This window comes from Arachis ipaensis, chromosome B2 (assembly GCF_059453495.1).
Source record: "Arachis ipaensis isolate K30076 ecotype BB chromosome B2, ASM5945349v1, whole genome shotgun sequence".
NCBI lineage: Eukaryota > Viridiplantae > Streptophyta > Magnoliopsida > Fabales > Fabaceae > Arachis > Arachis ipaensis.
The window spans coordinates 121,879,036-121,892,150 of record NC_142437.1 but is presented as its reverse complement, the minus strand read 5'-3'; the positions used below and the strand labels follow the sequence as shown (position 1 = coordinate 121,892,150).

At 33.9% G+C, this 13,115-nt stretch overlaps 1 protein-coding gene and 1 pseudogene across 1 annotated transcript; both read right to left on the bottom strand.

Annotated features, from left to right (window-relative positions):
- Positions 1-361: 361 nt before the first annotated feature.
- Positions 362-5,830, bottom strand: LOC107626231 (external alternative NAD(P)H-ubiquinone oxidoreductase B3, mitochondrial). The gene is made up of 10 exons (XM_016329066.3): positions 5,482-5,830; positions 4,826-5,087; positions 3,592-3,798; positions 3,194-3,444; positions 2,364-2,586; positions 2,146-2,250; positions 1,422-1,694; positions 1,205-1,326; positions 955-1,074; positions 362-852 (listed from the first exon to the last, which is right to left on the bottom strand). The coding sequence occupies exons 1-10, from the start codon at positions 5,571-5,573 to the stop codon at positions 765-767; spliced, it is 1,743 nt and encodes a 580-aa protein (XP_016184552.1). The 5' UTR covers positions 5,574-5,830; the 3' UTR covers positions 362-764.
- A 4,233-nt stretch (positions 5,831-10,063) lies between these two features.
- Positions 10,064-11,688, bottom strand: LOC107627986 (berberine bridge enzyme-like 17 pseudogene; annotated as a pseudogene).
- Between the last annotated feature and the right edge of the window lie 1,427 nt (positions 11,689-13,115).

Genomic DNA, 13,115 nt, shown 5'->3' with positions numbered 1-13,115 from the left:
GAAGCGGTAAGAAAATATTCCAACTGTGAAACAAAAGTAGAAGAATGATATAAAGACTTGGGATTTCATATTGGAACGCAAAGGTATTTAAAACTAGAATATGTCATCCTTCAAAATCAGCTTTTCAACTGTCAATTCTTGAAAACATGTTATCGTAAGACGTAAACGGTTGATTAAATTGTTATTGCCAAAGCACGCCGCATCAATCTATTATGCTATAGAAGCAGCCTATTTTTTGTATTTGTTTTAACGTAAATTTCAGACAATTCGAAGGGATGAAATTCAAATCCTCAACAAAGCAAGTACGTTTGCTGACTAATGCCTTTTTTGACGATTCATTTATGGATTAACACACAAGATATGAGAAACAAAATAATTCATTCCAGACAGAGAACTCATCTGTGTCTCCGTTAACTTGATTGTTATTTCCTTGAGCAACAAACTCAACAAATGGGAATACATAACATAACTATAGTCTTTATTCATCGCATGAATGATAAGGCCTAAGGCCTTTGAAAGGCTAAAGTCACCAAGCATCTCCGAAATACAACAGCAAAACTCGGAGACCCACTAATGCTGCGAGTGGTAAAAAGCATGATGAGAGAAAAGAGCAGCTGTGCCTGTGACATGGGAACTGCTAGTGCATTTATTCAAAGAATCAGGAATTGAACACACCAATTTTCCTACATCAAAGTAAACTCAAGATTGAACAGCCCTGCAATATTGCCATTACAGTTTTGACTTAAAGATTTATGACGATGCTCTCAGATTTGACTTGAGTCCCTTCCAAAAATAAAACGCCTTGTCCAGTCTGATACAACTAATGCCCGTGTGCGCCAGCTAACTTGCTTGCTGTTCAAGGCAAACAAAAGCATTAATAATTCAGTATTCAGAATGTCTTAAGAGCAGTTTTAAGGATATAATAATGAGACCAAAAGGAACACACAACAATACCTTGCATAGACAGAATACCAAAGCCATTGAGTGCTATGACCAATTGAAACCCAATCACCAGGAAGCTGTGCAGCTGCCTGCTCTCCTCCCAGAGGAGCAAATTGACCTAAATGCTTGTACCTTGAGGCACAATCAACCATGCACTAATAAGTAAATCCTTCAACTATGGAGACCCTTTGATCATATTCATCAATGTATAAACATAAAGAGAATGATAAAAGAACTAAGAGCAAGTAAGCTAATATGATACCTGAAGGGTTTGAACCTATGGCGTCCTTCTCCCCTGAACCTGATAGGACCCTCTGGATTCTTTTCACACTCTTCCATCCGATTAAAGCACTTGGCAAGGTAGGTGCCTTGCTGAGATGCAACCTAATACGAGCGTGCCAAAAGAAACATAAGTCATGTCACCGAGGAGACATCATCAGATAGAAAGCCTACAGGCAACTAATTAACATGCCATGCACCTGTGCTGTAGCAGGAAGAAACTTCATTTGAGAATCCACTTTAGAAAGTGCAGTTTTTAGTTCTTCGATACTCAGCTCAATAGATTCCTTTGCAACATCTCCCTTGGCTTCTTTCAACAGATCAGCAATATCATTCATTTGTCTAGTCTTCAGATACAGTTCTACCTGAGGGTATCTCTCACAGATATCATCCAATACCTCTTGAAATTCTTTGACCGTGAGGGTTCCTGAGTTGTCTTTGTCCGCCTTCTTAAAGATTGCCGCAATATCTTCCTACAATGCCGAGAACGAAATTCACTATTAAAGAAAAAAAAGATTATTTGAAATTCAAATAATTGTCTTTCTCATACTAAAACACAAGTCCCAGATATTGAGTGAGTGCATCTTAATTTAGAATGCATTGACAGATTCACTTAACTTTAAAAAGAACAAATACAGCACAAATTTATTCAGCAAGATGAGTTTTAATAAAGACTTACTATGTCTATCACTCTACAAAAGAAAAATAGAGATTTTACTATTTCATCAAAATTATGTAGCTGTGTTACACACTTACACTAATGATGGAGAGAACAACAAAACTGTGAAGAAATGCCAAATGTAAACCTAGTATAATTGAATCCAATTACTCAGTCCATATCAATGGAATAGGCAAATGGCAATATACATACTATTAGTAGTGCTAAAGTGAATGAATAAATTATGGAGAAATAGTATGAGATACCATGACTTTTCGCTGGTTTATTGTAGCACAATCTCCAAGTGCATACACATTGTTGGTTCCCTCAACTCTCAACCATTCATCGGTAGCAACAGCACGCCTGTTAATCTGCTTAGAATGGTACGTGTCAAGTGAATAGTACTAAAACATATAAGCTTCAAGAGACAAGGTAAAAATCATAAATCAGAATAAATGTAATGTCAAATTTCCCAAACACAAACCTGGCCAATTTGTGTCATAAAATCTCTAATAAATGGACGAGTCCCAATGCCAGTTGACCAGACAGCCATTCCATATGGCATTGTAGTGATTTCTCCTCCATTTTTCATTTCTTTAGTCGAAATTTCTTTATCAGATACCTTCACAACCATGGATCCAGTTTTCACATCGATGCCATCTCTTCGGAACTTGTCCTCAGCAAAAGAAGTGATTCTTTTGTCAAACCTGAAAAATGAGCAAAAACACACATCACCTTTGATGAGAGTTTTATGGTCAGATTAGGTATTTAACAATGAATGCAACAACAACTTCATAACTTTTATGAGCATTGCCTACTTTATATGAAATAAACCTACCATTATTAAGGAACAAGAACCATTCTCATTGTCTATCTCTTCAAAGTTCAAATAACTATCTTAAATTCTTGTAGTTGTGTTGTGCTTCCAAGATTTTTACTATGTAAAACACAAGATTGTAAGCAGAATGTTATATATGTTTCCAATTGTTCCCTCTTAAACACTTCGGCTTGTCAACTTTTCAACCCAATGATTTCACATCCTACTCAACACTATTAGCTGGTTTCTTTGGGTCTAACATGTGCATATCAGGTACACTACAACACCTTCTATTGAACCATGTCATTATGTTACTAAAATCACATAAGTTATTACCAAATTTTAAACAAACAAAACCACCACCCACATATATAAAAATCCATGATTTAGTTCAATACTTCGGATGCCTACTCATAAAACGCAAATTGGATGGTAAGGCATTGTTCATCAATTTGCTAATAATGAAAGCAAAGGAATAATGAGAGTTAGATGCTCACATGCTCAAAATATGTTCCCCTGCCTCCAGAAGCGTAATCTTAACCAAATCTTTTATACCGGGATATAATTTAACCAAGTCTTCATTGACGAAGTCATGAAGAGAGGCTGCAAACTCCACCCCGGTCGGACCACCTCCGACAATAGCAAAATGAAGGATTCTCTTCTTCTCTTCCTCACTTACACTAGGCAAGCTTGCCCTCTCAAAGCAGTCAATAACTGTTCTTCTGATCTTCTGTGCATCTTCAACTTCCTGCACAGTGTAACCCACATCCATGAAAATATTAAAATATAAAATAATAAAAAAAAAAACACATGCATAAACAGAATCCAGTCACATTTTATACGTAAGAGCCATGGGACTTAATGGCTTTCAGTACGAGGTTAGAAAGGGACCAACCTTCAAGAAATGGCAATTCTCCACCACCCCGGGAGTATTGAATGTGTTTACATTTGCTCCCACGGCTATGATCAGGAAGTCATAGTCCACAACAAATTCATCTTTTTCATTCGAATTATTGCTTATACTTGATCGACAGTAAACTTTCCTGTTTGCTGCGTCAATCTTGAGACATTCTGCTTCACTGAAGTCTACTTTCACATTTTTCTGCTAGGAGGAAAACGTGAAAAAGCTGGCATTAAGCAGGTTTCTATACCAGTAACCTAATTATCAGAATATGTGTAAATTTATTCCAAGGTGATAATCGATGATTTGACATATTTGATTAAATTGTTTTTAACAGTTTTCAATTATCAATTTCATATGGAAACAATTGAATTGGACTTTCCACCTTATTCTAATAATAAATATCATCATCACACAAACATTGTCCTAATACAAGAGTGAAGTCAAATTACAGTGACAAGACCCTAACATAAGACCAAAGCGCTTTGTATTCATAATTTTATAATAATAATAGTAATAACTCTAGAAAGTTAAAACAATGTGTATAAACTTATATAGCAAATATGTATATACGCGTATGTACTTTTCTCAAGACTCTAGTGCTCGGTTTAGAAGAAGTATAGGGAGCCAATGGAGTATTTATACAATGTGTACAATGAGGGTTTAGGGATGTTCGATTCAGTAGGATATCAGATGTTTATTATCCTGATACCCGGATGATTATTCTAGATAGTATAAGTGTAATGTGTTTGAGAAATTAGTAGTATTTTACTCTAGATGTTCATTTTTTAACTCATATTGAGCTAAATAAATAGCCCATTGTACAAATACTCCATTGGCTCCCTAGCGAGATTCCTCGGTTTAACATAAGAATGTAAGATGAGTTGGCCAATCAAAACCGTTGACAGCCATTAGCTATTCTAAACAAATTTGCTCCCAATAGGACTGAATTAGTGAAATGGAATAATAGTAGTATCTTAAATACAATCATAATAATGATATTCGCACATAATCAGAAAAAGTATATACCTGAATTTTATATTAGTCGTGTATAAAAACTTATTAAAATTAAAGGTGAAAAATCAGGTGCAGTCGACTTCACGTAAAGTTGATAATTAACAATCGTTAGATAAAAATTTAGTCAAATTATCTAATGACTCTCAGTTATCAACAATGTAAAGTAGGCTATACTTGAGTTTCCACCTAAACTTAATTAACAAGTTATTACCTTCCTAAAGATGTTGCGAACGGGTTCAACGATGCTACGGGCCTCGACGGTGCCGCACGTGACACTAGGAAGCAAAGGCGTGAAGGCAAAATAGTTGCGAGGAGACACCACGTGGACCTCATATCTGGGATTCTCCAGATTCTTCAAGAAGCTCGTCCCTGCCCAACCTGTCCCCAGCACCACCACCTTCTTCTTCTCCTCCTTCACTACCGCCGCTTCCGATTGAGCTACCGCCTCGCCGTATGCCAAAAGTCCACCACCGCTGCATCATATACAACAAATACACTCTTCAGTATTCAACTCTTCATATTTTATAATTTGTGATCTGAATCTGACACATCTCAACTACATAATTCTTGCTTGTTAGATCTATTCACTCAATGTTTTAGTTTATTTTCCAATTTATAATTGCAAGGAATCTCAATAAGAGAGCATGGTTTGGTGCAGAGGATGGGAGTAGGACAACGGATCAGAGAATAATTAGCAAAATTGATTATGTTTAAATTAAAATCCGGCTTTGGTGAGTATATGTGGATCTACCTTGGAAGAGAAGAAACGTTGAATCCATGATAATAGAAATGAAAACGTCAAGTGGTAATAGGAATAAGCAAGAGAAGAGGGAAAAGGAAAATGGAAGGAAGTAGATGGAGAGGTACCTAACGGTGGTGCAGAGGAGTACAAGCTTGAAGTGGGAGTCGTAGCCATGGAAAGCTTTAGAAAGACGCTGGAAGAAAGTGAAAGTGCGCATTGTGGTTGTTTGGAGCAGCGAAGATCGGGGATTCCAAAATTCCGGGAAGTTGAAAAGCGAGAGGGGGATGTTCTGACGGGTACGTAATTACAAGAATGTGTGAGAGAGAATGGGGTCAACCGTCAAAGAGAACGAGGGAGGGAAAGAACCAGAGGAAGCTACCAAGCACAAAAATTGGAACTGCGTCTCTTCTAGGCTTTCGCCTTTTCTTTTCTTCTTCTCTTTTTTTTTTTCAGTCACGTTCTGACTTTTGACTCATTTGTAAAAAAAATTAAAAAAGTAAGAAAAATTTTAAGGGTGAGTCAAATTTAATTTTATTTACTAAATTAAAAAATAGTGAATTAAGGATAATCAAATAGTAATACTGTTTTATATTTTATAATTTCATTGTTCAATTATATTTCGCAAAAAAAAAAAAATTATTCCATTTTATCGAATCGCCCATGCAAAAATATTATTTTCTTTTATTAAGTGATTGGTCGATATCTAAACAAGTTCTGAATTAAAAAAATCTAGACGTTAAAATAATTTGATTTTTATTCACATCATTTTTTAAATTATATTATTTTATGAAAAAGTCTAGGGACCAGCAATTTTATTGTATTTTAGTCAGTATGTAACCAATAGAAAAAGGTGAGCCATTGGATGAAATCTCACACCAATCTCACATCATCAAATCATCATTGATAATTAGTTGATGGCTACCAATCACAAATGTTGCTGGTCCCCTAACATTGCTCTTATTTTATTATAAGGTCACTTATTATATGGCCGCCGAGGAAGGGTAGGACTTAGCAGCTAGTTTTTCCCTTATTGAAGTCGTTTGTGATGTGCTGGAAGCAGATTAGCAGAATAACGGCGGCACGCATAAAATGACGTGTTACTCCGTTTGTTTTTCATCCTCGTCGATTGGTAATAAGTAATAACGCATACAAACATAAAATGTTTTGTTTAACAGTTTAAGCCATTCGGTTGAAGATGGGATAGGATAACTGTGACCCTGACCAAAAATCTGAAAAAATTGCACATGCTTTTCTTTGGATGTCACATTTTGTTGGTGGTGGTCGTCATTATTAACTTAACTTTCCGTTTATATTAAAGGCAAAAATTGATATCCGTTTGTTTTTATATGAAATTAATATTTAAAAGTTAAATAATAATTTAATTAAATTTATTAAATTATTTATAAATTTTAATTATTAATTTTATATAAAAATAATTGTATATAAATTTTTATTTTAAATTTATATTGATTATATTTTATTTTTACATCAATTTTCACACCAAAATTAAAATAATAAGACTTTACGGTATTATTATTGTACTTTTTTTTATATTTATATTAGATATATACTAAAATTAATAATTAAACTAACTATCATAATAGATATATATTAAAATATAAAATATATATTAAAAATAAATTAAATTATATATATTTATATATAAATATATAGTAACTAATTTTAGTATATAAATAATATTTTTTATTTTTTTAATATCTCTTTAGTATTTTTCTTGAATAACAATTAACAACAATATTACCTCACCTTGCGTACAATATTGCACGATCAACGTGCTCTTTGGCAAATTTTATTCTGAAAAATGACAAACAACAGCTAGATTTGTTTCTATATTACTACCTATGCCTCTAAATACTCATCTACTAAACAAAATTATTCATATCTTTAGATCAATTTAATCGACAAATATCATTATTCTTCTTCATTTTTTTTAATGTATGCAAAATAACATTGGTTTCTGTTTTCTCCTAGACTCGTTCTGATGTTGTTTTCTTTTCTCATGTAGCTTAAATCCTACATATGCAACAACAAAAGCGATATTAGTAAGTTTTTCGTCTGCAAATCTTTCATTTATTTCTTCAAAAGAATTTATAAATGTCAGTTTAATTTTTATTCAGTGATTAATGGATATCACCCAATGGATTTTTTTTAAAAAAAAAAGAAAGAAAAAAAAGAGATAGAGAGAAGAGCTTATTAGGTGGAGGTTGCTATAAACTGAAGAATTTTCGCCGCCTAGGCAAACAAGGATGAATTAGTATTAGGTACTAAGCAATAATACTAACGAGTAACGACAACTATTTTATGGGGCCTGGCTGCTGAAATGATACACATTATGCATATCGTAATAAAAATTAATTGAGTGGAATAATAAGCTCATGATTTCTAGAAGAATGTGAGGTTGTTGGGTATAAACTATAAACTAAGTCAAACACTAGAAATAGAATACAGACTGTTCTCTAAACATCCCTAATCTTTACCACGTGCCTGGTGCCTTCTTTCTTTCTTAATTATCTTTGTTGGGTCTTAGAGCGTTATTTTTTTATTTTTGGCTTGTGGTCTTATATCTTTTATAGTTTTTGGATAAGTTGGATAAAAAAATATGGATCGAAATCAATTATCAAGACAAACAATATCTTGTACTTAACCTTTGATCCAACCCAAGCCCAAAAAAGGCCGAGCAACCCACCAAAAACCTGAAAATTACACGTATACCAAATACCATTGACATCCATGACGACAAAAAAAAAAAAAAAACCATCATTGACATCTGAATAAAAATACAGTTATTATCACTAACTTGAATCTCTAGTGATTAACTCACTAATCCCCTTAAACAAAGGTCGGAGTTTGAATCCTGTCATAATTTATAAAAATTTTTATTACGCTTATGTTAAAACCAATTGAAGCAAGTGTAATTTAATAAGAAATAAAATTTATCGTTAAATTATCTTTTTTATTATCATAACAAAAAAAATTATTATAGAAAATTATTTTTGTTAAATATACTTAGAACTATTTTTTTATTTTAAACACCTACCAAAATTACTAAAAATAGGATAAATATACAATCAAAAATGCTATTTATATATAAATACATGTGTGGTTTAATTTATTTTTAATGTGTATTTGTATTCTAAGTTTTTAACATGTATTTTATACTGGTGACTGACTTTAGTGACTAATTTTGATGTACATATAGCATTATTCATATACAATATATTGTCACAACAATGACAGATTTATTGACTCAAAATAATTTAAAATATTTGTTTATTTCAAGATAGATAATAACAATTTACTAAGAGAAAATAGGATATAATTTATACTTACCCTTTATGCATAAGTATCACAGTATATAAGTATTCATGATCCCTACGAAATGGAAGATAAGCTAAAAAGACCAAGAAAAAGATGCACCTACAACAGTCTTTATCGATGTTATTTCATCACATAATCTCTCAAATTAGAAATAAAAATAAGTACATAAGGAATATAATTTAAACATTAAGAAGACTCAACATGTGAATAATTATGATAAATTAACTTTTATGAAAAAGATAATAAAATTAATAATAAAAAAATAGGAACAAAATAAAAGAAATAAAAGAGATTGAGTACAATAACAAATAATAATATTTTATAGTTTATAAAAAAAATCAAAGGCTAAAAATAATGAATCATAAGAGAAAAAAATATATTATTGAATAGAAGAATAATCGATAAAAAATGAGATTCTCTTTTAACATATATGACTTTTTATAGTAAAAAGTTTATGAAATTTAGATATAGGTAAAATAAAAAAAAGAACATAAAATTTTTAATAAATTGAAGAAATATTCATAATCATATAATTAATTGATGATGTGCATATACCTATTAGATAATAAATTATTGTATTTGATATTAAAATAAAAAAAATATAAACAATGAATAAAAATAAAAAAATTTAAAATTAAAATATTGAATATCAAAAAAAAAAATAAAGAAAAAATTTTAATAAATAATGATTCGAACATTAACTTCACAATAAATTGAATCAAATAACATATATTTGAATTAATTAAATTAAATAATTGATATAACAAATTAATTATAATTGTTGGGTTAAATACAATAACTTAAATAAATAAAAAATATCTTATAAATATATTATGTAACAATTAAACCATTTTTAAAAATAATTAATCAAAATAAATAAAAAAATACAAATTAAAATAAAATTAATTTATTTATTCCAGTCAAATCAAACAATTAATATAACTGATTAACTAAAATTAATTTTATCAAACAAAATATGGTATAATTTAATATTTTTTTCAATTAAATTAAATAAAAAATTAATTATGACTCTAAATATATAAGATGAAAAATTAATGTAAATTAAAATAAAATCAAATTATTTATTTTAGTCAAATCAAATCATTAATATGATTAATTAATTAATTAATGTATTTAAATAAAATAAATAAAATAAACCAAAAAATACTTTCAAAGATATATAAATATTCTTTGAAAATTTCTTTAAATAAAAGTTTACTCTTCCGAAAAAAAAAAGATTAAAATGAAGAGACTTAAATTATTTGTAAAAATTGTATTCTTTAAATTACTTTCTTGATACATATACATCATTCTTTAAATTTATTATGTATACATATCAATCCAAGCAAAATATTAATGTAATTCCAATTAACCTTTATGAGGTGGTATACTCTGTTCATATCTAAAGAAGTTCTCCGGGTCAACTCTGGTTTTGACCTGCACCAGTCTATCAAAATTTTCTCTAAAAAACTTGGCTCCGTAAATTCGAGCGGCATCGACGTTGGTTGTTCCATTGCTTGGACAGGCTCCAATATCTCTATCCCTGTAGTTAAAGAAAGCCTCCCTTGGCGATTTGGAAACAAAAGGAGTCATAAACTTATACATGGACCTTAACAAATTCAAGTTATGATTAGCGACACGTTCCTCATCTTGTAACCAAGTTATGTAGTACGAAATCTTGAACAAGTTTCCTGCTCTATGAGGAAACGGAGTAGCCCAAGTTGGAATCTCCCACATTCTTCCACCATAGGGGCTCCATTGCATAATAATTACCTCACTCTCGATGAGCTTGTTCCATATAGATTGCAACCCCTTTTTCGAAATAACGTTCTTCACAAAATCTGACTTGCTCTTGGAATAAGACTGAGCAGGGTCTTTTGCTTCGAATAACAACGCTTCTGCTGGGGTTCCGATTGGGTATTCTGAATAGAAAAGAGTGCTGTTCACCCAAGGCATTTCAACGCAATCACTTTCGGTTAATCCCAGTTCAGGAAAACTTTTTTTCATCAAACTCAAGAGTCTATCGGTTCGTCCCAAGAACTCGGCGATGAAGGTAACTTGAACCCTCTTGTGATGCACCTCGTGCTGGAGTCTGATGAAGAGATCCCTGTCGATCTTTGGTGCAACATGTTGCCACTTGTAAACAAGGTCCGTGACGCCTTGCTCCAAGGTCCTATTCACCTTGAACACCGTCACCAATGGAGGAACCTCCACCAGCTTCATCGTCCATGAGAGAATCACACCGAAACTGGCACCTCCACCTCCTCTAATGGCCCAGAATAGATCCTCCCCCATTGATTTTCTGTCAAGGATATTACCATTTACATCCACGATTTTTGCGTCGATGATGTTGTCCACGGAGAGGCCATATTTTCTCATGAGGTTGCCGTAGCCACCGCCGCTGAAGTGGCCGCCGGTGCCTACAGAAGGACAGACTCCGGCAGCGATGGCATGAACATGGCTGTTCCGTGCGACTTTATAATAAAGTTGGCCAAGTGTTGCACCAGCCTCAATCAAAGCGGTGCCGTTTCGGATGTTGACGTGAATAGATTTAAGAGTGTACAGGTCGAGAAGAACGAAGGGAACATCTGATATAAAGGAGAAGCCTTCGTAGTCATGGCCGCCGCTTCGGATTCTGAGCTGAAATTTGCTGGCTTTGGAGCATATAACCGCTGCCTGAACGTGAGATTCATGGAAAGCGGTTATGATGGCAATGGGTTCGGGTGTGTTTGGTCTATTGAACCTCTTGTTACGAATGTGGAGGTTGAGGATGTAAGAGAAGGATGAGTTGTCCCTAGTGTAAAGTGCTCCGGTGACGCTAACAGGAGCTAATGGGTTTTTCCATCTGTTGTTTGAGAGACAAGCGTGAAAGTAAGCATCTGGATTTGCATGTGAAACAGGAGACTGAAGAAGAAGAAGAAGAACAATGGTGAGTGCTAGCAGAGTTGAAAGGAGAGAAAATGGCAACGGTGATGATGATGTTGCCATTGGTGTTTCCGTGTTTGTTACTTGCTATGTTGTTAGCGTTGCATTCGGCATATATAATAATGTAAGTGTTATTGCATTCAATTCTTCAGATTCTTTGCTGGTCAATTAGTCATCGGAAAAATCTAGGTACATTTAAGAATTTTCCTTTAATGCGTTATGTCTTTGACTCGCGCAATAGGAATACGTAACAAATGGGTAGCTACAAAATTAAACTTAATACAAAATTCCGTTGGTCTTGGATCCAACGGATAAGAGAGAGTAATTTCAGGAGACCACTTACATATATACACCCAAAATAACTTTTTTTAAAGACTATACATGAAAATTTGATAAGTGTCATCACTTATATTTTGGTTCATTCAAACCGATTATTATGAAAAAATCAAATTTGTGAATAATTTGATTATTTTAAGCGTTTTTTTTACTTTCATAAACAACAATTTTTTGGACAAACACAATTGGGCTCGGATCGTTTATGCTTAAAAAAACCAATGAAGTGAGCTAAAATTAATCCATTATATCTAACAAAAAAAAAATCATTACACAATTGGAATTAATTATGATGCCCCTGAGAAACTGAGTGTTAACTAGACTCCAAAAATAGTGATGGACCTCGGACAAAACAGCATCACCGCCGGCGAAGATCCAGGCAAAGGCGAGGAAGCAGGCTAATGGAGGCAGAAGCTGGATGGAAAACGGCGAGGAGACAAGTCGCATATTGGAAAACGGAGTTCTCTCATCGCATCGTCGGGTCCCTCATCCAAATCGCTGCGTCGCCGGAGCACCAACACGGACAGAATTGTGGGAAGAAGACGAACTAAACTAAGCAAGAGAAGGAGAAGTGGCGATACGAAAAGGAGGAATGGGACCTAAGACGACCATTTGGGGCACGAGGAGCTGCAAGAGAGTAGAAGATGGATAGCATCTGCGATAAGGGAGAAGAACCGATCAACGGAACCAGCAACCAGCGCCTTTGGCTCGAGGAAGAAGAAGATCAATGCAGATCTTCTAGGTTGGGTGGGACCAGCTTCTGGTTGCGCAAAGGAGGTTGACGGCGGAGAAGAAGCTAACGGCGAGGAGGAAACTGACGCCGAGAGTCGAACCAAGAAGATGATAGCGACAAATCCGACGATCGGCAACAGGACCTATTGTTTCTGTCGCTGGCGACGACGAGAGCAGGAAAGCGGAGCGACTAAGTGCGAGACCGGAGACGGTGAGAGAGATTGGAACCGAGAGAACGACGAGAAGCTTGAATGCGACACGGGAGATAATGAGAGAGACTGGAGGCGAGAGCAGTGAGCCACAGTGAGAGAGATGATAGAGAGCTTCAGTGACAGAGTGACACTGACACTGAGGGAGGAGAAGGGGAGAGCTCAGGAAGGAATGCTAAACGACATCGTGTTTTGAAGGAAAAAAAAACAAAGATCTGACC